Source organism: Anguilla anguilla, chromosome 7 (assembly GCF_013347855.1).
Source record: "Anguilla anguilla isolate fAngAng1 chromosome 7, fAngAng1.pri, whole genome shotgun sequence".
Lineage (NCBI taxonomy): Eukaryota > Metazoa > Chordata > Actinopteri > Anguilliformes > Anguillidae > Anguilla > Anguilla anguilla.
Genome location: NC_049207.1, coordinates 30781674 through 30806599, shown reverse-complemented (window position 1 = coordinate 30806599; position 24926 = coordinate 30781674). Strand labels below are relative to the sequence as shown.

The 24926-nt window shown below is 41.5% G+C and overlaps 1 protein-coding gene across 4 annotated transcripts in view; it reads right to left on the bottom strand.

Moving 5' to 3' along the window:
• Window positions 1–24926, bottom strand: part of LOC118232396 (solute carrier family 43 member 3-like) — a 45682-nt gene that overhangs the window by 3386 nt on the left and 17370 nt on the right. For 3 of the 4 annotated variants that reach the window (XM_035427357.1, XM_035427356.1, XM_035427358.1), the window contains 5 exons: window positions 15186–15278; window positions 9483–9622; window positions 8447–8583; window positions 2867–3007; window positions 831–938 (listed from right to left, as the gene is read on the bottom strand). In XM_035427357.1, coding sequence (XP_035283248.1) covers window positions 831–938; window positions 2867–3007; window positions 8447–8583; window positions 9483–9622; window positions 15186–15278 — 619 coding nt within the window. The remainder of the gene's footprint in view (window positions 1–830; window positions 939–2866; window positions 3008–8446; window positions 8584–9482; window positions 9623–15185; window positions 15279–24926) is intronic. The other variant, XM_035427359.1, reaches the window with a different exon arrangement.

The following is a 24926-nucleotide window of genomic DNA, read 5'->3' as shown; positions in this document are numbered from 1 at the left end:
CGAAACATTTCGGTGTTGCGCAACCACACCTTCTGGTTACCAGGGTTACAAACGCAGCAACACAACTGACACCTGTTCTCACAGATTCATCACACCAACCAGATAGTCTCCTTCGTGCTGTCCTCTACAACAGTATTTTTTAGCCCTGGTCCTGAGGACCCACTGTGTATACTGTGTTTTGTCAAAACCAATCTCTTGATCAATTAAGGTTATTGAACATGTGTTTAAGTTCTACTATAACTGTGTGGTTAAACTTATTTTAACACAGTGCATGTTTGCCATTTGCTGTCAGTGAACTCAATTCATTTTATACAGATGGTTTCAGGTTTCCAAATGGGACCCAACTGGTGTCACCTGTCAGTTTGTAATTGAATCAATTAAAATGAAAGCTCTTTCAGTTTGGAATTATTTGCTAATGTACATACAGCATAGTAAATGAAAGCATCAGTTGGTCTGACCAATTGAAATTCCTGGGATGTGAACATGGCATATGTATGTTTAGGGCATAGAGAGCGACCTCTGGCAAAATGTTGCTTTAAGAGGGTAAATTCTCCTTCAGTATATGTACCAAGCCTAATTAATCACAATTAGTGTCTAATTAAGAACAATTAGCAGCGCATTACAATACATAGCTTGTTACTATTTTCCAGAATCCAGTGAGTGACAGGAATTAGAACAATACATGTATATTTCCCCCTTTTCCTCTCAGTTTGGAACGCGTACGTGGCGGTAATGTCACCCAGGGTTTGGGCATGTCCCTCGCCTGGTCTGTGCAGAACTGACCACGTCCTGCTGTAGCACACCTGTGTGCAGGTGAGGCAAACACCCACCTGGAGCACGTTTCCTGCCTTTGTGCCTGTCCATGATCAGACCATTCCAGGGGGCGCACAGGACTCCACACAGCTGAGTGATGGCAAAGGCATTGGTGTAGCGGCTCACTGAGAAAGAGAGAGAATCTCCAGAGTGTTAGCATACTCAACTGACCACACACTCTAGACTAGACTACTACTCACAATCCAAATCAAACACTTGGATTCATCTGAGTCATTTGCCCTTGACCTTGACTAGGAAATAAATGCAACTGTGATGTTTATTTTTTTACTTCAAAACATAAGCTTTCAGTAAACAACACCTATGCCTATACATACAACAACACATATGCATACACCTACACTATGTCTATACATACAACTACACCTATACCTACACCCATACCTATACCTACACCTTTACACCATTTACACATCTGTAATCCTCCATTCAAAGCCTAAATAAGCAGCCAAATAATGTTGATGTGTTTAGCCGCGTTTCCACCGCAGGAACTTTCCCCAGGAACTAGGAACCTTTTGAGGAACTCAGTGCTTTTCCATCGCAGGGACAAGGGTCTAAATTAAGTTTTGGGGACATTATTTTACCCCCAACAAAGTCCCTGCTCAGGGGGTAGTACTTTCCAAAAGTACCAGAACCTTTGGGGTGGGGCGCAAGCGCAAACATTTCTGATTGGTCGAGTAGGTTACTCGCAGCATTTTATTTCAACCGCCATTTAAAAAAATCTGCAGCCACAAATCCGATTCATTATTTTCAAAATAATAACTTGAATTCAAACTTTTATGTTATGCGGTTATAGCCTGCAAACGTCTACAGATAAGAAATTAAGATTGAGGATTATAACATGTGTGCTCTTCTTTTCTTGCTTTAGCATTAAGTCTGTTTTATAAAATATTAAGCATTCGTGCTGGGACAGCATATTACGCAGCCTACCAAAACATTAAAACGGTTTAATTTGGTTGCTGAATATTTTCATCCGGATTTTCTTTGTTAGCCCGTTATAATTGACTCAAAACGCTTATATGTGAGGTAGCCTATGCAGTAGTTCTGCATAATTTACATCGAGGATACAGACAGTAAAACAGGAAAAAATCACCTTCCGCACTTTTTGTCAGAGTGAAATAACAGGTTAATTCTAGTAATCGTCCCTTTCGCTTTTTCAAACTGCCATAATTTTACTTTGCGATTCTTCAATTCCACAAAAAGGCCAGGAAGACTAGACATGGACTGGTGCATGGTTCGCATCTGGAGGGCAAAGCAAACGGTGGTCCAAACGGTGGTCCACGCAAGTCCGAGTTTTCATTCTATTTATTCTTGTCATTTTGTGATTATATGGAAATGACGATGAGAGTCGAATTAATGAATACAACAGCAAATTGTTTACGACGTGTGCATGTTTTCTGTTATAAATGTTGTTACCAGTTATTTGTGGAATGTGAATGCATTCTGTCGCCTCGGCTGTCAAGACATGAAAGTGAATGTTTGCATAAAAATATAATGAATGTGTTTGAGAGGATATATAAAACAGTTACAGTCTGTATATTGGCCTGTTATATCCTGTTTGTTACATAACAACGGTCCAAGTCAAACTATCAACAAGAGTTTTGCTTGACAACGGTAAAATAATATGCCCAAACGGCCACAGAAAAATATTTCAATTTCAGGTGATTAAGTCAATAAAAATCAATAAATACTAAAGTAACTATATATAGTCATTGTTGGTAACCAGTTCTATAAGTGGAATAAACCCCCTCTGGGCTGTCCCGTTATTGGAAAATAATGTACTTCGGTGGTAGTATGGAGTTACAAAAGAAATCATATGACAGATGGACTGACGACAACGTCGCTTTTTCATACGTCAGCGGACTAATTTGCCTAATCTTCGCGGGTCTTTAGACCACGATGGAAACGCTGACAACAATGGACTGAAGGAACCTTTTAGTTCCTTGAAAAGTAGTTCCGGGTACTTTTGGTGGAAATGCGGCTTTTGATAATATAGATCTGGTTGAACGAGTGTGAGGGAGGGAGGTGCTTGTACCCAGGACTGGGTCTCCTGCAGTCAGGCGGTTCAACATGGGGTTCAGGGTCCCGATGAACAGGTAGTGCCTCAACTGCATGACCGACAGCCACACCAGGTGCCACAGGAAGAACCAAGAGAGTACGCTTTGTCTGAAACTAACTGCAGAGCGAGAGGGAGAGAGAGATCAGTAATACTGTTGCTAGGCTGTATTACAGTAACACTTCAGTGATGCAGTGGTTGTTGGCCACCATGGTAAAGAGAATCCAGTATCACCTATGTGGAGAAACAACAGGCATCAGTGTGGTGGGTGATGCTGGGTGGGGCTGTACCGGTCTGCAGGGCAATGTAGGGACAAAATAACTAGAGCCCGACCGATGCCAGATTTTTGGGTCCGATGCCGATCCCGATTTTGGAGAGTCCTAGCCCACCGATTACCGATGTTTTGACAGATATTTTGTCAAAAAGGGCAAAAAAAAAAAAAATCAATTTGAAAAACTTATATTTTATTAAAGTTTCTATATTTAAGAACATTTAACTTATAAGCAAACAAATAGAAATAAGAATAAACACACAAAGAACTTTTTAGATAAAAAAATGTAAAAGATGATATTAAATTAAATATATATATTAACACCATCTTTAAGTGTGTGAAATCAAAATAACTCAACACCTTGCTTTTACTCCTTTCTTTTCCAGCCATCTATAAAAAATTAATTTAAAAAAATCAGTTTTCCAGTTTCAAACATGTATTTTTATGAATATTATTATTATTGTTGTTATTAATTTGTTATTATTATTTCTTAGTATCTATTCTCAGTAAATAAATTATATTTTCTTATTTTATTCCTACTACATGATCTCAAAGAGTAAGAATTTATCTAGCGAGCTTCTCTGTCCATAAGAATCCGGTGGTGAAAATAACTACAATGCGCTCTGATGCGTGACTAGATGACACACTCGCTCGCAATAATGCATTAGCTATTGACACAGCCTCATTATTTCTTATTATATATTCTCAGTAAGTTACATGAATTATATTTTCTTATTTTATTTCTACTACATGATCTCAAAGAGTAAGGCATTATCTAGCGGAGCTAATGAGTGAATCAAGTGTACGTTAGATGAAATTAAATTGACTGGATGAAATACGTGGAAAAAACTACAATGCGCTTTCGTGCAGGTTACCCGCGCTAACTGTTGGTTGATTCACTTCTCCAACAGCAATCCTTCTCTCATGTTATCACGACAAAGCTAGATAACATGGCTTAAAATGATCCACGTTTTTACTGTCTGGTTTGCTCACTACGATGACGCGAGACTAGATGACACACTCGCTTGCAAAAACGTGTTGGCTATTGACACAGCATATAGTAGCTAATATCATTATCTCAGATAAAAAAACAAATGTGTGATGCATTCAATCACCATTTTATTTTGGCTGGTTATTTATTTGAGAATACAGCGATGTCCTCTGGAAATGTAGATCCTACGCTGCTTATGTGCTCACTGCCACTTCAGAAAGGCTTGCTAGCCAGCTAGCTTGTTAAAGTGAACCAAATATTTTAGCTAGGTCGCTCGCTTGATAATGAGGATTGATAAACATAGTGGTCGTCGCATTTAATTAAAAACTTTCACTAAATATACATACCTTTATTGCGGCAATCGAATCTGTGCAGACAGGTCTTGCAGTGGAGAATATTGGATGAGGCACGAGTGACAAACGTCTTACTACAGAAGGAGCGCGTCAGCTGCTGCAGTTCACACTTGTATTAGAGCTCCCTCTACTGGATAATTCTAGTAAATAGCAATTACAACGTTCGAACAGACAAGTACAGATAAATAATCAATGTTTTTTTGTTTATTATACTTATTTAAAAATCGGGACACATCGGCTGCATAACTGCCGATGCCGATGTCGTCAAAAAAATCAAATAATGGCCGATATATCGGCCAAACCGATACATCAGTCGGGCTCTAAAAATAACTACTGCAACTCTGGAGAACTCTCCTAAATTCCAAGGTTCACAAAATGCCTAGCTATTGCTACTATGGCATCACAAAGATTTATCTGAACAAAATGTAAAAGTCACTCTTTATAACAAATCCGATCAACAATTGAGGCCAAAATTTACATATACCTAGGCTAAAGACATTCAAACTCAATTTTTTTCCCACAACTCCACACATTTCATGTCACCACACATTTCCTGTGTTAAGTCAATTAGGGTATCTACTTTATTTCCATAAAAGGTTTCAAAATAATAGCTAAGAGAGATTTATTTCTGCTTTTATATACTATATCAGATTTTTAGTGGGTAAAAAGTTTACATACACTTGGTTAGTATTTGCTGGCATTGCCTTTTAATTGCTTAACGTGAATAAAACGCTTGGGGTAGCCTTCCACAAGCTTCTCACAATACTTTGCAGGAATTTTTTCCCATTCCTCCTGACAGAACTGGTGTAACTTAGTCAGGTTTGTGGGCCTCCTTGCTCAGACACGCATTTTCAGTTCAGTCCACAAATTGTCTCTGGGATCCAGGTCAGGGCTTTGTGATGGCTACTCCAATACTTTCACTTTGTTGTCTTTAAGCCATTTTATTACAACTTTGGAGGTATGCTTGGGATCATTGGAAGATCCAGTTGCGACCAAGTTTTAACTTTCTAGCTGATGTCTTGTGGTGTTGCTTCAGTATTTCTAGATATTCCTCCATCCTCATGATGCCATCTATTTCCTGAAGTGCACCAGTCCGTTTTCCAGAAAAACACCCCCACAACATGAGTCTGCCACCCCCATGCTTCACAGTTGGGACGGTGTTCTTCGGATTAAAAACCTCACCCCTGTTTCTCCATACATAGCGCTGATCATTATGGCCAAACAGTTCAATTTTTGTTTCATCTTACCAGAGAACACTCCTCCAAAAGGCTAGGTCTTTGTCCTGGTACAACAGCCCTTCAGGCCATGGCGATGTAGGATTCGCTTAATGCTGGATGTAGATACTTTGGTACCTGATGCCTCCAACTCCTTCACCAGCTCCCTTGTTGTTGTCTTGGGGTTCAGTTGAACCTTTCGGACTAAAGTTCATTCAGCCCTGGGAGTTAATTTGTGCCTCCTTCCTTGACGATGCAGAGTCTGTGTGGTCCCAAGATTGCTATATTTGCATACAATTGTTTGTACAGATGCTCGTGGTACCTTCAGTTGTTTGGAAATTGCTCCTAAGGAGGAACCGGACTTGTGGAGGTCCACAATTTTTTTTCTGAAGTCTTGGCTGAGGTGCTTGGATTTTACCATGGTATCAAGGGCAAAAAGGCAGTGGCTCTAAAGGTAGGCCTTTAAATACAGCCACAGGTGCCAATTAACTCCTAATTATGACAATTAGCCAATCAGAAGCTTCTAAAAAGTGTTTTAAAGAGTGTTTAAAGAGACAGTCAACTTGTGGCCTCAACTGTAGCCTATGCTTACTGTGTGAAAAGGACTTCATGTTCAAGGCTATAGATAACTGTTACATAATGAGTATTGTACCTCATCAAACCTGTATTTTGCAGTTCCAATGATCTTTGGTATGCACTTATTGTACGTCACTTTTGATAAAAATATCTGCCAAATAAATGTCAATAAATGTAATGTAATGTAATTAGGCGTTGCTGACTTAGGCCTTTGATTAAGTGGCTAACTTTGACTAAGGGCTTTGTGGATTGGTGCCAGCTGAACCGCCTCCAGCTCAATGCAGGGAAAACCAAGGAGCTGGTGGTGGACTTCCGAAGGTGTAAACACTCTTCTCCTCCCATACCAGTGAACATCCAGGGAATGGACATTGAGATGGTGAAATCCTACAAGTACCTGGGTGTTCACCTGAATAATAAACTGGACTGGACTGACAATACAAAAGCACTATATAAGAAAGGACAGAGCAGATTCTATCTGCTGAGGAGACTTAGATCTTTTGGAGTGCAGGGGGCACTCCTGAGGACCTTCTTCGATTCTATGGTGGCATCTGCCATTTTCTATGGAGTGGTCTGCTGGGGCAGCAGCATCTCGACGGCTGACAGGAAGAGACTTAACAGACTGGTTAGGAAGGCCAGCTCTGTCCTGGGATGCCCCCTTGACCCAGTGGAGGTGGTGGGAGAAAGGAGAATGATGGCTAAGCTATCATCCCTGAGGGAGAACATGTCCCACCCCATGCAGGTCGCTGTAACAGCACTGGGCAGCTCCTTCAGTGATAGGCTGCTTCACCCACGTTGCGTGAAGGAAAGATACCGCAGGTCCTTCCTTCCTGCTGCTGTCAGACTTTACAATCAGCACTGCTCCTAGTAGACCACACACACCACTCATGTGCAACCCACTCACTTTTTGGTGCAATTCACTCATGCAATATAAAGTATGTGCAATCCACTCGTGCAATATAAAGTGTACCAAACTGCGCATTGTTTGTATATTGTTTGTATATATTATATCTATTATGTTTTTTACTCCCCTTGCTATTGCACTATCCCCTCTGCTGCTGTAACACTGCAAATTTCCCCGCTGTGGGACTAATAAAGGATTATCTTATCTTATCTTAAGTACCTTAACTCAAGGTCAGCCTCAAGGTAAGTACAACCTAGCATATGCCCTGTGCTGTGCTGACTAATCACAAGAAACTGCAACAAAATGAAATTTTTTAAGCAGAAAAGGGATCTTCATTCAACCAGCCAAAAGAGACGTCGCCCATGCAAATAGAAAGGACTTCGGCCTGAAACCTCCACAAGTTCCCGACTCCACTATTGCATTCTCCCAAGGACCCAACAGTGACCACCGGAGGCAGCTACGCTCATGGAAGGACCTCAGACTAGCTAAACATCCCAGGCAGTAGCTACAGTTTAGCTACAGTTTAGCCTTAATTAATGTGATTAATATAAATCTCTTAATGTGTTTCTATTTGTCTTGTTTTTATCGATCATTTCAACAAGTTCTGTTACCTGTGTAATTACTTGAATGGCTTGCCACATACAGAGTGCAACCACAGACGTTGCCTCTCTCTTTCCTTCCAGCTAACTCTCTGACTCAAACTAACAATCTAACAATATCAGCATAGTCGGTCCTGGTTGAATAGCCAGCTTAGGTGCATATATCACTTATGATTCAAAGCTACACTTCTCTTTTCGACACTAGCGGGGGTGATACTCATTTTGTAGCTAAACAAATTTATTAAGCCACGCTGATTTCAGTACACGTGTACACATACTGCACACACTGTTCACCCTTCCCCCTTTTGTCCAGAGACAAAAGAACACACGTGCTCCTGCATGTGCACACATTCATGCACAAGCATCCTCACATACAAACTCTCATACCTTCTCCTACTTCCCCAGTTAGATTAGTCTGTATGTGTTCTGTCTTTTTGCATGTTCGTATAATAAATAATATTATCAAACCTAATGTCTGTTTTGATATTGCATGAACATGAGATTCGAGACTGATTACTTATTGCAATTATACTGCTACACCCACATAATCAGTGCTGTGTGAGGATTGTTAAAATGGGCACGTTTTAATTATCTATCCTTGCTATGCTATAATTAGTAGAGGTATATTCCCTACAGCAGTGAGCAGGTCTGTACCTGTCTGTGGGGTCTGCTTGTTGCTCATCAGTTGGAAAGTCATAGTCTCTGTCCCTCCCTCTCCTTGCAATGGTCCTTTGTTTTCTTCTTTCCTGGCCTGATCCACAATGTGAGGCCTGGCATGCCCACATGTCATCCTGCCACATAAACCAGGAGGAGCTGAATACCTGTGTGAGAGCAGGCTGTCCCACAGACAGTCAGTAGTGCTAGACACCCTCACAAATGGTCACCGTTGCAGGTTTGTGTTTGTAAGCTAACTGCTTAAATGTGTGGGGCTGTGTTTGTAAGCTAACTGCTTAAATGTGTGGGACTGTGTTTGTAAGCTAACTGCTTAAATGTGTGGGACTGTGTTTGTAAGCTAACTGCTTAAATGTGTGGGACTGTCTGTAAGCTCGCTGGTTACCTGTGTGGGACTGTGTCCTTAAGCTAACTGGTTACCTGGGTGGGGCTGTGTCTGTAAGCTAACTGGTTACCTGTGTGGAACTGTGTCTGTAAACTAACAGGTTACCTGTGTGGGACTGTGTCTGTAAGCTCGCTGGTTACCTGTGTGGGACTGTGTCTGTAAGCTCACTAGTTACCTGGGTGGGACTGTGTCTGTAAGCTCGCTGGTTACCTGTGTGGGACTGTGTCCTTAAGCTAACTGGTTACCTAGGTGGGACTGTGTCTGTAAGCTAACTGGTTACCTGTGTGGGACTGTGTCTGTAAACTAACTGGTTACCTGTGTGGGACTGTGTCTGTAAGCTCGCTGGTTACCTGTGTGGGACTGTGTCTGTAAGCTCACTAGTTACCTGGGTGGGACTGTGTCTGTAAGCTCACTGGTTATCTGAGTGAGACTGTGTCCTTAAGCTCACTGCTTACCTGAGTGGGACTGTGTTTGTAAGCTCACTGGTTACCTGAGTGGGACTGTGTTCTTAAGCTAACTGGTTACCTGCATGGGATTGTGTCCATAAGATCACTGGTAACCTGAGTGGGACTGTGTCTGTAAGCTAACTGGTCTCCTGCAGCAAGGTAATCTCGAGGCAGCACTGGTTCGTACCCGTATGTGTAACCCTCAGGTAGTGGGTAAGGGATGTGCTTCTTTGGCATGAGGATAAAGGTCCGCATCAGGTGGATCACGCTGCAAGTCGACAGGAAGAAGAAAGAATAGTGGAGAGAGATCCCTCCCTCCGACAGCACCTGCAACAACACATTATCACCACAATTACTACATTACTATTACCTTTATATATTACATTACAGGCATTTAGAAGACACTCTTATTCAGAGCAACTTACTTTTCTTTTTACATAATATTTACACAATTATACAGCTGGATATATACTGAAGCAATGTAGGTTAAGTACCTTGCTCAAGGGTACAACAGTAGTGTCCTACTGTGACCTGTGACCTTTAGGTTACAAGACCAACTCCTTACCCATTATACTACACCACTTATCACTGTGATTATCATTATTAATATTATGAGTACAATAATAATAATAATTAAAGCCGCAAGCGGCGTTGGGAGGGGTCCAAGCATTGGCACCATCGCGCCCCCTATGGAGCGATTTTAAAATGGCTTTGTCCTCATGATCATATGCCTTCACCCAACATATCTACTGAATATCATGATGATCGTATAAAATATTGATGACTTATGGCCAATTTTGTGCTAAGAGACGCTGTCGGATGACTTAGTTACGTCGCCATGGATATGTCCTGGCCGCTTCCCGTAAAGGCCTTTACTATGTCGTAACACTTAGATGGCATGTTGTAACACTTAGATGGTCCAGCGTGTATGCACAGCTGCAGTGTTTCTGCGCCGCAACTAAAAAAGGCGTCACACTAGTGTTGTCACGATACCAAAATTTTGACTTTGATACTGATACCAGGTTTAGTATTACGATACTCAATACTGAAATGATACTTGAAACTTAAACGATGCTAATTTGATACTCGGTACCTAACGATACTGAAATTACCTTAATAGATGAGAAACGTAATGTCCACAAGGGTTGACCTCATTTTCGAAAATATGGTTTATTAACAACCTTTAAGTTGAAGCCTCTTCAACATATTAATATGCATAGGCCTATAGTTTTACAACACTGAACAATAGAAAAATATGTTAAATATATTTCAAAAATGAAACAGTTGTAAACTAAAAAATCTTTAAAACAAGTCATTCACCTTTAAATAGATTTAAAAACAGCATATTTTAATAACAATACAGCATCTATCTATAATAAAATATTTCCAAATTGGAACACCTATTGCTACTGAAGTGAACTGAGTCAAAGCTTGCGCTGTATCAAGGAGCTGAGTGCACAAGCGCAAGTCACCTCACTTGGCAACCTTAGTTGCTACTGCCTTCTAGCGAAGATTCTGACAAATTACACTTTTCATCCTCTCAATCAGTAATGCGGGAGACAATTTTCCCTGGCTTTTACATTTGACTCAAAACTACCAAACGTCGGAATATTCTAATACCGAACCGTTTCTTTTTTTTTTCTTTTTTTTTAAGTACCGAAAAGTTTTGGTATACCGTGCAACACTACGTCAGATACATATTCCAATCCATTGCTCAGCTTAGCAGAGAATGCACATTTCAGAGCGCCACAGAGACAGATAGAATAATAACACATAAATGCACATTTCAAATAATAAATACGACATTGAGAAAAAAACGGAAAAAAAGACGTAATATCAGCTCGCGATCTGCGTGCTGCGCGCAAAGTAGCCTACCGTTTTATTTATTTAGACATTGGCAGATAAGAAAATTTTCGGTTACGCTGACCTATAAAATGCTATTCCAAAAGCAAAATCAGACATGTTATACATCGTTAGAAAGCTTATACTCTCACCTACGGAATAAATGAGTTGTCAATCAAGCCAAATTGCACTAAAAATGGCGACAACGCCGTAAGCAACAAGTGTGGTATTAGGCACAGCTATTTATGAAGATAGCCGACCCAGGCGTGACAGATGCGCGTATTTTTCACAAATGGATTGTCCAAGACAATATATGACCACTCATTCGCAAAAGGGACACCTCTACGCGTAAAACCGATGGTAAGATTGTATATTTATTAAATGTTTAGTCCCAGATATTGACTGTAGAATGACATGGTATAATTTTTTTTTTTAATTGTCTCGTTTATTTTGTTATTCAGTGAGCAGCGTTTTCACTGCTGTATTGGCATATTTTAGGGCTAATGTCGGGTTTATCTTGTTGCTACGGAATATTGCATTACATTACATTACAGGCATTTGGCAGACGCTCCTATCTAGAGCGACGTACAACAAAATGTATAACCATAACCAGAAACAAGTGTGTTGAAAACCCTAGAGGGCAGTAGCCTACCGTTCTAAGTGCAGGGAACAACCGCATAGTTCAACTTGGACTCGGTAGGTTAAACTGATTAACACTAACGCAAACAAGAACAGCAACAACGCAGTCTATGCAAAAATACAAGCAATAGTTAAGACGAGTTAAGTCACCTACGAAACAACTACCTAGTTACAACCCTAAGCTTACAGTCAATTTAGAGATTAAATTGAGAATACGATTTACAGCATAAATTGCGTCTTTTATTTATATTCAATATTAGAAATTGCAGCGAGAAACTGCAGCTGTAGACACAAGATAGTTTATGTTATGGTAGCAACGGAACGAAGCGGACTATACATGTATTGCCATCATTGTTTTACTATACCAGCGTGTTTTCGCGCGTTTGCACAGAAACTCAAAACCTACCTATAAAATGGTTTAGCTATTTCTCACCATAATGACAGATTTAAAGACTTAACGAACTCACCCGATACTGTCTTCAAATGGATCCATGCCAAAGAAAAGTAATTATTCATCCTCTCAAAACGCTTTTACTAACAAACTTTTGGTATCGTAGCACGCACTCTGGGTGGCACTGTCTTCCATTCCTTCCCCGACGTTCAGACCCTCCCCTCACTGATAAAAACTAGACCCTACGGTGTCGGATTACTTGCGTCGCCATGGATGTCGCTTGCCGTAAAGAAGTTTACTAGATGTCGTAATCGTTTAGATTTGGAGCTCCAGCTCTTCCGCACCCCAACTAATAAAAAAGTCCAAATGGCGGGCAAACAATATGGCAGACATAGGTGCTCCCAAAAGCAAAGTTGTAGAGCACATTCAGATGCATCGGTCGATTAAGTTTTGTGTTGATCTGACTTATGGTGTAGGAGGAATGGACTTTTAAAGTATGACCCTTTGTTATAGCGCCACCATCTGGTCGACATAGGTGATTTTTCGTGCCTGAGTAGCGGGGGGCCATAGGAACCCAGCTTAGTGCCTGAGTAGTGGGGGGGCATAGGAACCCACCTGCCAAATTTGGTTGCTCCAGGACTTATGGTTGCTGAGCCTCAGGCACTTTTAGCGGAGAAAAATAATAAGAATAATCCTAACAAAAACAATAGGGTTCCACCAGCTTCACTTCTTGGACCCCTAATAATAATAATACTAACAAATACAATAGGGTTCCACCAGCTTCTCTGCTTGGACCCCTAAATATGGTAAATATGGGAACTTTCTGATTGCTCCAGTATCTCCAACCTAGCGGTAAAAAATACGGAAGTCTGTGAATGCAGCAAGAAAAATTGCTCCACGACTAACTTGCAAACCATTCATGCTAACAGAATCATAATATAATTTTTTATTTGCACCAATTTGCCTCTGTTTATCTCTGTTTCTGATTAATTGTAGGGCTTCTACCTACTACAATTAGTTGGGTATACTTAGCGAGAAATGGAAAGAGCTACCTGTTATAATTATATTTCTAATGAACTAGAGCAGCCGATAGGCTACATGTTTTACCGGTGTCCATAGATATCGGATCAAGCTCAAGTTATCTTAATTTTTCCCGTTGTGCACAAGTGTTCATAGATGTCAACATACAACTGTTTTGAGAGCCAAACAAGTGCACCCTAATCAGTGTGAAACGCATGAACACTTCCAAGTCGTTCCAATGAGAAGTTGCACTATTTAAACCACAAGCAAACTGATAAGCTTTGCTTTAGTGTCAACTTGCGTTACACGAAAGCCGGTAACTTGGTCTGTTTTGGTAAAAGGTTTAGTTACTTGTTCAGTACTAGATCAGTTCCTCTTCGGCGTCCTTTGACTTACGCGAAGAGTTACTGCGGAACTGAATTTTTGAGGTTATTGGATTGTGGGCTACTAAGTTAGCATCACTATCTTTACTCATTTCTCCTACTCTCTCGTGGTTCTTTTGACAGTCCTCTGTGCGAGGGCTGTTTTCTTAAAGTTCTCACGTTCGCCATTCTTTTCAGACTGTGTTTTGTTTTAGTAGACTCAGTACTCATTAAGCCTTAGTTCTTCACCCTGTACTCGGGGCATTAAAGCTTTTTCTTTGGGATAATCTCCCATAGGAGTATTGGTTTTCTTTTCGTTAATTGTTTTCCCTATCCTTTTGTATCTAACGAGACTTAGTGGTTATTCCACCCCAGGTGGTTAACTTAAAGTTCCCTGCTAAGTCGCGTTTGGTCTCCCTACTTCCCCTCTCCTTTACAATAGCAGGAGAGTAACAGAAGGGTATTGGCGAAGGAGGTAGCATAGAAGAAGATAACAGAGGGGCATTGGCGAAGGAGGAAATGATGCAGGTGAGTATCAGAAGGAAATTGGTGAAGTAGGTACCATAGCAGGAGAGTAACAGAGGGGATTTGGTGAGGAGGTAATGTGGCAGGAGAGTAAACGAGGGGCATTGACAAAGGAGGTTGTGTAGCAGGTGAGTAACAGAGGGAAATTGTGAAAGGAGGTAGCATAGCAGGTGAGTAACAAAAGGGCATTGGGGAAGGAAGTAGCATAGCAGAAAAGTAACAAAAGGGCATTGGTGAAAGAGGTAATGTGGCAGGAGAATAAAAGAAGGGCATTGAGGAAGGAGGTAGTGTAGCAGGAGAGTAACAAAAGGGCATTAGGGAAGGAGGTAGCGTAGCAGGTCAGTAACAGAGGGGAATTGTGGAAGGAGGTAGCATGGCACTCCCAATGGCAAAGTTGTAGAGCACATTCAGATGCATCGGTCGATGAAGTTTTGTGTTGATCTGACTTACGGTGTGGGAGTTATGACCTTTTAAACATGACCCTTTGTTATAGCGCCACCATCTGGCCGACATAGGTGGTTTTTAGTGCCTGAGTATTGGGGGGCCATAGGAACCCACCTACCAAATTTGGTTAGTCTACAACTTATGGTTGCTGAGCCTCAGACACTTTTAGCGGAGAAAAATAATAAGAAGAATAATCCTAACAAAAACAATAGGGTTCCACCAGCTTCGCTGCTTGGACCCCTAATAATAATCGGAACAGATACAATAGGGTTCCACCAGCTTTGCTGCTTGGACCCCTAATAATCCTAACAGATACAATAGGGTTCCACCAGCTTCACTGCTTGGGCCCCTAATAATAATAATAATCCTAACAGATACAATAGGGTTCCACCAGCTTCACTGCTTGGACCCCTAATAATAATAATAATCCTAACAGATACAATAGGGTTCCACCAGCTTCGCTGCTTGGACCCCTAATAATATCCTTATTCTAAATGTTTCCATTATTAGTACTCAAATTATTACTGGTATTATAATTACCTTTATCATGTGAATTGCGTGAACTGTCTTTTCCACAAGAGAATGATATTACCACAGCAACTGTTATCATCCCTTTCCCTATCAAAGCAGTATTCATCTCCTTAGAACGAATTATAAGTGCCATTACCTTGACGATGAGGAAGACGATGGAGGATGAGTCAAATGCTCCATTGTAGAGAGTGATGATAGTGGAACGGTGTGTGCCGAAGAGGTTCCCCACCTAGAGGAGAGGGAGAAGCTTAATTACCCAGCACCACTATCATTCGAAAGATAAGAGAGGCTCGATAACCTAGCGCCACTACAAGCCTGGAGATAAGACAGGCTCAATACAAGGAGTGTCTGTGACTAGGATTACACTCCAAGCAGCTTCTGAAATTGAAATCTAAAACTCCAGTCTGGAGGGTGACAGTGTCTGCAGGTTTAGCTCCAGTCCTGGAGTGCCACAGTGCCTGCAGGATTACCTCCAGTCCTGGAGGGCCACAGTGCCTGCAGGATTACCTTCAGTCCTGGAGGGCCACAGTGTCCGCAGGTTTAACACCAGTCCTTGACTAGAGTTTGCTATCCCTTTTCTCAAGGAAGTTCAGCAGTAGGGTCTCTCCATCAAAATTCAACCGGGATTTAGGAATGTTACAGGCATATGTTTCCAATTTTTCTCATACATCCTTCAGACAGTCTATGTGTATTAAAATGAATAAAACTGAATTTTAGACATGGTATCATGTATAGTTTAACAGACACACGGGCCTAAAGATGTTCCAAAATGGTTGCCAGTTTGAGGGGCTAACACTTTTATCTGATTGTAGCTAAGGATATGAATGAAATTTAAAAAAATCTATAGTAATACAGTTACAGTAATAGAAGGCAAAGAACACAAAATGAGTAAAATTTTGTCCCAGATATAAAAGTAGTATGTATGAAAATTAGATCAACAAAAATCTTTAAGAATGAAAAGTCATATGCGGGCATATGTTGGAGCCTATCCCAGCGTGCATTGAGTGAGAGGCAGGAATACCCTGGACAGATTGCCAATCTATTGCAGGGCACACACACCATTCACTCACACACTCATACCTACGGGCAATTTAGAGTCTCCAATTAGCCAACCTGCATGTCTGTGGGAGAAAACCCACACAGACACGGGGAGAACATGCAAACTCCACAGGCTAACTATAAACCACAGTAAATATAATCTTGCACATTGACGTTCTGTTTCATCCCCAAAACAATTATATATTAAAATGTCTTGTGATTGTTTTATAATAGGGCAGTAGTTTGCAACAGTGTGGTTTTTCCATTGGAACACTGGACCAGAAAAGCAAACTCGGGTGGCCAAAGTCTACTTTATATCAAGTACAATGTAATATAGGCATTATAACTTTAAATTATAACAGTAACATTATAACAGTAAACAAATTTGCCATTTTAACATGGATAAGTTACGTATGGGTGATATCCATTTCCACAAATTGTGTCTCCATTGAATGATAAAACAATAAGGCTTAACAAAGTATGCCCACACGTCATCACCAGTATGCATTTTTAACCATTATTTTAGTCAGATTTGCGTAGATTTGGGGTATGAATAACTTCTTTTGGTTGCCCTTCTAATCTTCCAAAAGAATGAGATTCTCATCATTGGTCATTTATTTGTCCATGACTATTGGTATCTGAAGCTCTAGCTTCAGTTTTAGTCTTTACAGATAGGTAAGGAAGAATTAAAACTGAAGGGATTCTGAGGAACATACTCAACAGCCTAGTCCATACCCCACAGAATGACTCAGTAGGATACCCATTCTAAAGAAGGTTCGCTAAGTAGGATCCCCACCTAAAGGAGGTTCTGCAGTAGGATCCCTGTTTTTTTCTTTTCTTTTTTTTTAAAATGGGCTTTTCAGCTTTATTGGACAGGACAGTGTAGCGAGACAGGAAAAATGAGGAAAGAGTGAGGGAGACATGCGACAAAGTTTGTGCGGTCGGACTCGAACCGCCAACGTCGCAGCTCGTAATGAGCATGTGGACAGTGCTCTACAGGCTGCGCCACGAGACACCCCAGGATCCCTGTTTTGAAAAAAAGAAGGTTCTGGAGAAGGATCCCTGTTTTAAAGAAGATTTTGCAGTAGGACCCCTGTTCTAAAGGAGGTTCTGCAGCAGTCACTGCTTCTGGAGAGACTCCTGGAGGGAAGCAGAGTGTTCACCAGGCACAAAAAAGAACAGACCCTCACTGCCCCAGGCTCACTCCAAACTGGCACCTCAGGCTCTGAACTACATCTCACACACCACGGAAACAAGCAGTATCTCTTCACAGCAAACACATCAGCACACATGTGGACGCAAGCACGCACGCGCGCGCTCACACACACGTACATACGCACCCAACAGGCTACACAAGGAGTCCTAGATCAAGTAATATAACAGTGGAGTAATAATTTCATCATTATTCATCTGTTGGTAATCCTGGCTGTGGCTGAGCCTACATAGGCTAGCCCATAAAACTATTTAGTCATACTACTCTGTAGAAGGCTTATCAAGGTAAACATAACTAAAAGTAAAAGTGAACTAAAAATTGTATAACAATTTGCAGTATCATCAACATTGATCAACATCAAAATTGTCAATATTAATAATGGTAGTATGAATCTAGAACAGACATACCAAACTCAGTTCATGTGACAGTATGTATGTTGGTTTTGTTTCAGCTAATCGTGTGTGTACTGGCTTTGTTTCAGCCAGTCATGGGTGTGCTGGCTTTTGTTTCAGCCAGTCGTATATCTGCTTTTGCTTCATCCAAACCACTGATATAGATAAAACCATTGATGTGCTTGCATGTACTGTGATGTGTTTGATTCATGCAGGTTTGGCCCTTTAATGTCTCTGGCCCCCTCAGGCAGAAATTAGGATTCAGTACCCTGGCATTTCAGTATTTAGCACAGCATCATGATGTCGCCAGTCAACCAATCAATTAATCAGTCATACAATCATGTGTACCCAATACAGGCTCGCCAACAGAATGAAGCTCAGCTGACTAGATTCTGGACACTATTTTCAGCCGGAAGAGAACCCAGTATGCACTGGCGTCCGGAGGAGTGTGCTTTGGAATAAATTACTCTGGATGAGAGGGAAGCATGCCATTCTCACGCTGCACAAATTGCTGCTAGAATAGCCTCACAACAAAATCCCTTCATACCTGGGTGTTTTTCAACTACGGAATTAAGATTTTTTTTCTTAATAATTTTTCAATAATTGAATCCATTTTCCAGCTGTGAAAACAGTGTAATTTCAGTTTTGTAATAACAATAGATTCTATTACATTCTGGCTTCCAAACGAAATGTCCTAACTCTGGGTATCTGCGGAATGTAGTGTGAGCTCCCATAAGCCCAGCTCAGTTATTCCCAGACCCTGCTGGGGATAAGAATGCTCGATTGCACAGAGCGCTACCATGCTAACTTGAGGCCCTGCTTGTGCGTAAACATCCCTTGCCCTTTACTGCAGTGCTACACAGCAGGGAAACATCAGGAAATGCAAAAAACCAAATCCCACAACTAGACATATTTCACTGAGAGTAAGCGGGAAGTAGAGAGGGAGAAAGTAAGAGAGGGAGGGAGAGAGAGACAGAAGAAGGGAGACGGAGAGAGAAAGAGAGAATTATATCCATTTGCAGTTACTCAGTGGTGCAGTAAGGCAGGCAGTAGGATCGCTCAGTAGTATAAGAAAGCCACTGAAAGTGCAGTTTATCCGGTGTCATTTCCAGGACGGTTGAGCTGCACAGACGCATTCAGTGCGTTCACATGCACTGTTGAAATCGATCTATATTAATAGCTTGATTTGGCCAAGGATGAGATTTAATTGGATTATTGTCGTTGTCCCAATATACATGACTCGGAAAGAATTGATTTATTGACCATGGTGTGTCTGACGAAGGCTTCTTATAAATCCTGCTTCCTCCAGTGTTGTCACAACTTTTCTGAATAGTTCGCCATTCCGCGTTTTTCTTCCATCCATATATTTTAGGATATATAACTCCTTTAGTTGCAATAGCATGAAGTTGGTCTACTCGTCCGTCCAGAAATGTGTTTTTTCGCCATGATACTAGGGAGGGCAAAACGGAGCTTTAAAATGTCGCCAGCAATGTATGTGCGTGAGCTCGACAATGCATTTCTCACAGAAAAGGTCATTTGGTGCCTTTTTTAGTTCATTACAGTGGTGATAGAAGTGACAATAATTAAGTGGTACCGTGCTGTTAGCCTTTATTGATCGCCGTACAAGGTTAATGTGAAGTACTTTGAATGGTACTTGCTCAATCGAACGGGAAATGTGAAAAATATTCGATTATAGGCACCAAAATTTTCTGTCACACCCTCAATAGACGGCAAAAGTCCCAGTAGAAGGTTGAATTCAATCTTTTAAAGTTACATAACATGCACAGAACGCCTAGGCCAATTTTTGGCCTATTGAAGCGTATACATGCTGTAGTAAATCGACCCCCAACCGCATTATCTAGGTATGTTAGTCCGACTCTGAAAAAATTGTACGATTTCAGTCGGACTACAATGTTTACATGATTTTTAAAAGTCCAGTTTTAGCCGGACTAAAACAATAAATCGACTTTTTCAAACATCATGTAAACCCACTGTTTGTTTCAGTTCAGATGTAATTTGTATATATGGAACATTTTATTGGATACACGGCTAAGCATGTGTAACTATGTGCTTATGCTGCCTTCCAGCCAACTGGGAACTCAAATATTTCAAGAAGGAAATTTTCCTCAGAAAAAACATGGATACCCACAGGAAATGCTGCTTTATTTTTTTGTTAAGGAGTATATTAAAAATGAGTGAATTAAGTGAAACTGCAAAGCAATGTTGGGTTGTAGTAGTATTGAAATGTAAATATGATATCACTGCCAGATTGCATGTTATTTCATCTGCAGCATTTATTTGAAAAAAATAACATTTTCTAGCTAAGCTGGCTAGCAAAAGAAGTGGCTGATAGATATCGTAAGTTTTTAATTTCACATATTGCTATAATGAATGCGCAACATAAATGATACGTATCACATAATCACACAACCAAATATGTGTTAAAAACATAAATATACAATTTTCCTTTCTTGCCAGGAACTCTTACCAATGTCGCCTTTTTTTTAACTCAGATGTCACTAGTGTTGGGGTCAGATAAATCGGAGCTCTGAAATGATGCTGCGTTCAAGACAACTTGTAAAAAAACGAGATCTGACTTGTGAAAAACCAACTGAACCAACAGCACCTGGGGTGCTTCCCTTGAGAAAATGGAAATCAGAACATGACACCATAAACTTTAAAATCGAGAGCAAGTTCGGTTTATGTAATTTTATGTTTAATATCAGTCAGCAACACGAATAACCAAAATAGATACTCGTTTTTCGATATCTGTTTTTAAAATGAATGTCGAACACCCATTTACTTCTCGTTTTTTCATTTTTGTTCCTTAAATGGTAGGCTAAATGATTGGCTACAAAGTACATAGACCTGTCTTGAATGCAGCATGATCCCGAAATTTCCAATCTATAATTTTGAGTTTGGCGACTGTTCAATTGGTTTTTTGCACAAGTTGGATCTCTAGGTAGCTACAGAGCCCTACCTTCATATCTAATAAATCTAGAGCAAGACTTCTAAGCACAGTTCTGTGCTACTATGTGAACTGAACCAAATTTAACATCGCTTTATCAAGGCTAACAAGGCTCTGTAGTTGTCATCTCTTGCCAGATGATAAAGCCAGCCACAAAGCCTTGTTAGCTATCTTCATAGATAAGCAAGCTACAAATGAAGCTATCAAGTTCACTAATGTAACAGTAAATTGTAAGTACACATGCGGAAAAAAATGTGCCAAAGTACGTAATCATGTAATAGGCTTACAAGGTGTTTCTCAATAACTAGAACGTCGGGATTTGCATTCTCGTGAAGTACGTTCTTGTGGGAAACCACACTTCAAGAACAAACGGACAGAGAGGACTGTTATACGCATTGCGCATTTGCGATGTGTGCTTGTGACATACAAATATGCTACCACTACAGCAGCAACTGTAGTGTCAGCAACGTCAGTCCAGAAAGTCCCTGTGCCCGGTGTTTCTTTTAAAGGCTGCTTTACAATGGTTTGGGATATAGTTTAGGTTGAATTGCAGACTATTTGTAGCCTACTTAAAATATGAATGTGAACAAAACATATGTTTTATCTGCTGTTCTCTAGGTTGCTTCATTCATTGTTTAGCCTGCCAGTTAGCATCCAAGATGGCCGCCAGCCCAGTCCTTTGTTTGTGTGCCTGCATGTGAGCTCTTAACTTTATTTTTGTTTTATCTGTGTTTTATACTGATAATCCAGCCAAGGACAGTGACTTTTTACATCTAATTAAGAGGTACACCTCTCTTTTGGCTATTTTGGCTTCTTAGAACTACCCAAAAGGGAGATAATTTTACTGCTGTTAGGTCTCCTCTACCAGCTACAGCCTGGGCCTTCCACCAGCTATAGTTTGGCCTCCTCTGCTAGCTACAGCCTGGGCCTCCTCTACCAGCTACAGCCTGGCCTTCCACCAGCTACAGTTTGGCCTCCTCTGCTAGCTACAGCCTGGGTCTTCTCTGCTAGCTGCAGCCTGGGCCTCTTCTACCAGCTACAGCCTGGGCCTCCTCTGCTAGCTACAGCCTGGGTCTCCCCTACCAGCTACAGCCTGGGTCTCCTCTACCAGCTACAGCCTGGACCTCTTCTACCAGCTACAGCCTGCGCCTTCTCTACCAGCTCCAGCCTGGGCCTCTTCTTCCAGCTACAGCCTGGGCCTCTTCTACCAGCTCCAGCCTGGGCCTCTTCTATCAGCTCCAGCCTGGGCCTCTTCTTCCAGCTACAGCCTGGGCCTCTTCTACCAGCTCCAGCCTGGGCCTCTTCTATCAGCTCCAGCCTGGGCCTCCTCTACCAGCTACAGCCTGGCCTCCCCTACCAGCTACAGCCTGGGCCTCTTCTACCAGCTACAGCCTGGCCTCCTCTGCTAGCTTCAGCCTGGGCCTCCTCTGCTAGCCACAGCCTGGGCCTCTGTTATTGGATTGGGCATGTTTTATCCACTAAAACCTTCTTTGCCTTTTTGGCTTACAATCTTTTTTATTTTTTGGCACACATCGGCTCAAACAACCTGCTTTTTCAGTAGGTACACGCAAGAGTCTGCCATCATTTCCAATGGTGGTGGTACTTTGGACTTCGGTTTATCATCCAGGGACGTTTCTTCCTTCTGGACTACAAAGACTTTTGGACTTCCTACTCGGTGTGTATTGAATCTTATTCATTTGTACTCTTACATGTTATTGCACCAGTTCCATGACTCCTCATTAATTTTGACCAAACCCTCAGTGAAAGATAAACAAATGCGATGTTTTGGCACTGTTTTCAAACGTGGGTTAATCATTCTCATGTTGTTTGTCTCTGGCAATGTTCACCCAAACCCAGGGCCTGCTATTCAAGGCCTTACTGCCTCTAGTCTGTCGTTTAATGATTTTTGTGAACGCAAATCTTTGGGCTTTTTACATATCAATATCTGTAGTTTGTTGCCAAAACTTGATTATTTAAAATCTTGGGTGCATACTGCTAACCCTGATGTTCTGGCTGTCTCTGAATCGTGGCTTAAGAAAAGTGTCTCTAATCTTGAAATTCAAATACCGGGCTACAATGTCTTTCATCAGGATAGATCCACTAAGGGAGGTGGTGTGGCTATCTTTGTAAAAGACCATTTGCAATGTTCTGTAACACTGTCTAAGTCAGTCCCCAAGCAATTTGAACTGTTACTGTTGAAACTTAAACTGTCAAAAAATTTCACTCTCTCTGTTGCTGTTTGCTATAGACCACCCTCTGCTCCAGCATGTACACTAACAGCTCTTGGTGAACTTCTGGCCTCTCACATTTCCTATGAGTTTGTCCTTCTGGGTGATCTAAACTGGGATATGATCAACCCCCCAGATTTAGTCATACAGCAATTTGATGCTTTAAACCTCTTTCAACTTAAAACTGAGCCAACCAGACACAATTTGAAGTCACCCTCATCTGCCACACTGATCGATATTATTCTCACTAACACTCCATCAAACTATCAAACTGGAGTCTTCAGTTAAGACTTGAGTGACCACTGTGCCATTGCATGCGTTCGCTCTGGCCTCTCTGTCAAACGCCCACCAGTGATTATGACCAAGCGCTCACTGAAAAACTTTGACAATCAAGCCTTCCTACATGATGTTGCAGCTGTGAACTGGGATAGAATCAACCTTATCCCCTCTGTGGATGATGCCTGGTCTTATTTCAAGAATACCTTTAGCGTTATCATTGATAAACACGCCCCATTTAAAAGATTCCGGACCAAAAATCGTTACAGCCTCTGGTTTACTCACGATTTGGCTGCTCTGATCCAACTAAAAAATGCCTTATGGCGGAGAGCTAGGTCTTCTCAGTCTCCTGCTGACTGGCTGGCCTTCAGACAATGCAGAAACAAAACCACACAGGCGATCAGGAAAGCTAAAATCAATCATTTCAAGGAGAAATTCTCAGCTTGCGGATCTGACGCCAAGAAGTTCTGGAAAACAGTCAAGTCCATGGAAAACAAACTTGCTTCTCCTCATCTACCCACCTCTATGAAATTCGGTGAAATTGTTTTTAATGATAAACCACGCATGGCCACGCTCTTCAACCACCACTTCGTGAAGTCATCTCATGTCTTTGATGCAGCTGCTCCTAACACTGCCTCAACTCATACTCCTACTTCATTATCCAGCATTAACAGCTTCTCCCTTCAACCTGTAAAGGTTTCGGAAGTCCTGGATGAACTCATTAAGTTAGATCCAAACAAGTCAGCTGGATCTGATGGGCTTGACCCTGTGTTTTTAAAAGCAGCCGCTCATATTATTGCTGCCCCCATTACAAGACTGTTTAACCTGTCATTTCAACTGTCTGTATTCCCCCTTGACTGGAAATCTGCCATGATTCTCCCCCTCTTCAAAGGAGGCTCTAGCTCTGACCCGAACTGCTACAGGCCAATCTCCATCTTGCCCTGCCTGGCCAAAGTCATAGAGAAACTGGTTCATAAACAACTAATTCACTTCATTGACTCTAATCACATTCTGTCTGACCTGCAGTCTGGGTTTAGGACAGGCCATGGATGTATCACCGCTACCCTGAAGGTCCTTGACGACATTGTTACCGCCATGGACAACAAGCAAGTCTGTGTAGCTGCTTTTATAGACCTAGCCAAGGCTTTTGACTCAGTCGATCATAATATCCTCCTGCAAAGACTTAGTAGCATTGGCCTGTCCAGCGGATGCTGCAACTGGTTTGCCAGCTACCTTGCTGATCGTGTCCAGAGGGTGAAGACCGAAAACATCACATCGGAACCACTTGCCATCACTAAAGGTGTGCCTCAAGGCTCCATCTTAGGCCCAACCTTGTTCTTCATCTACATTAACGAGGTAGCCAAGGCCGTTGGTAGCTCCCAGATACATCTGTATGCTGATGATACTATCATATATTCAGCTGGCCCCTCACTCCATGCTGCTGTGTCCACTCTTCAACAAAGCCTCACCTCCATCCAGCAGTCTTTCCACAACCTCCACCTGCTCCTCAACTCCAAAAAGACCAAATGTATGCTGTTTGACCGGAAAAATCTCAACATCTCCAGCCCCCCTAAGATTTTCAGTGCTGATGGCTTGGAACTGGAGTTTGTCAGCTCCTATAAATACCTTGGCCTCTGGTTGGACTCATCTCTCTCATTTAACACTCATATCAATAACCTTCTGGCTAAAGTCAAAGCTAGACTTGGTTTTCTGTATCGAAACAAGGCTTCTTTCACGCACTCCGCCAAATACACTCTTGTGA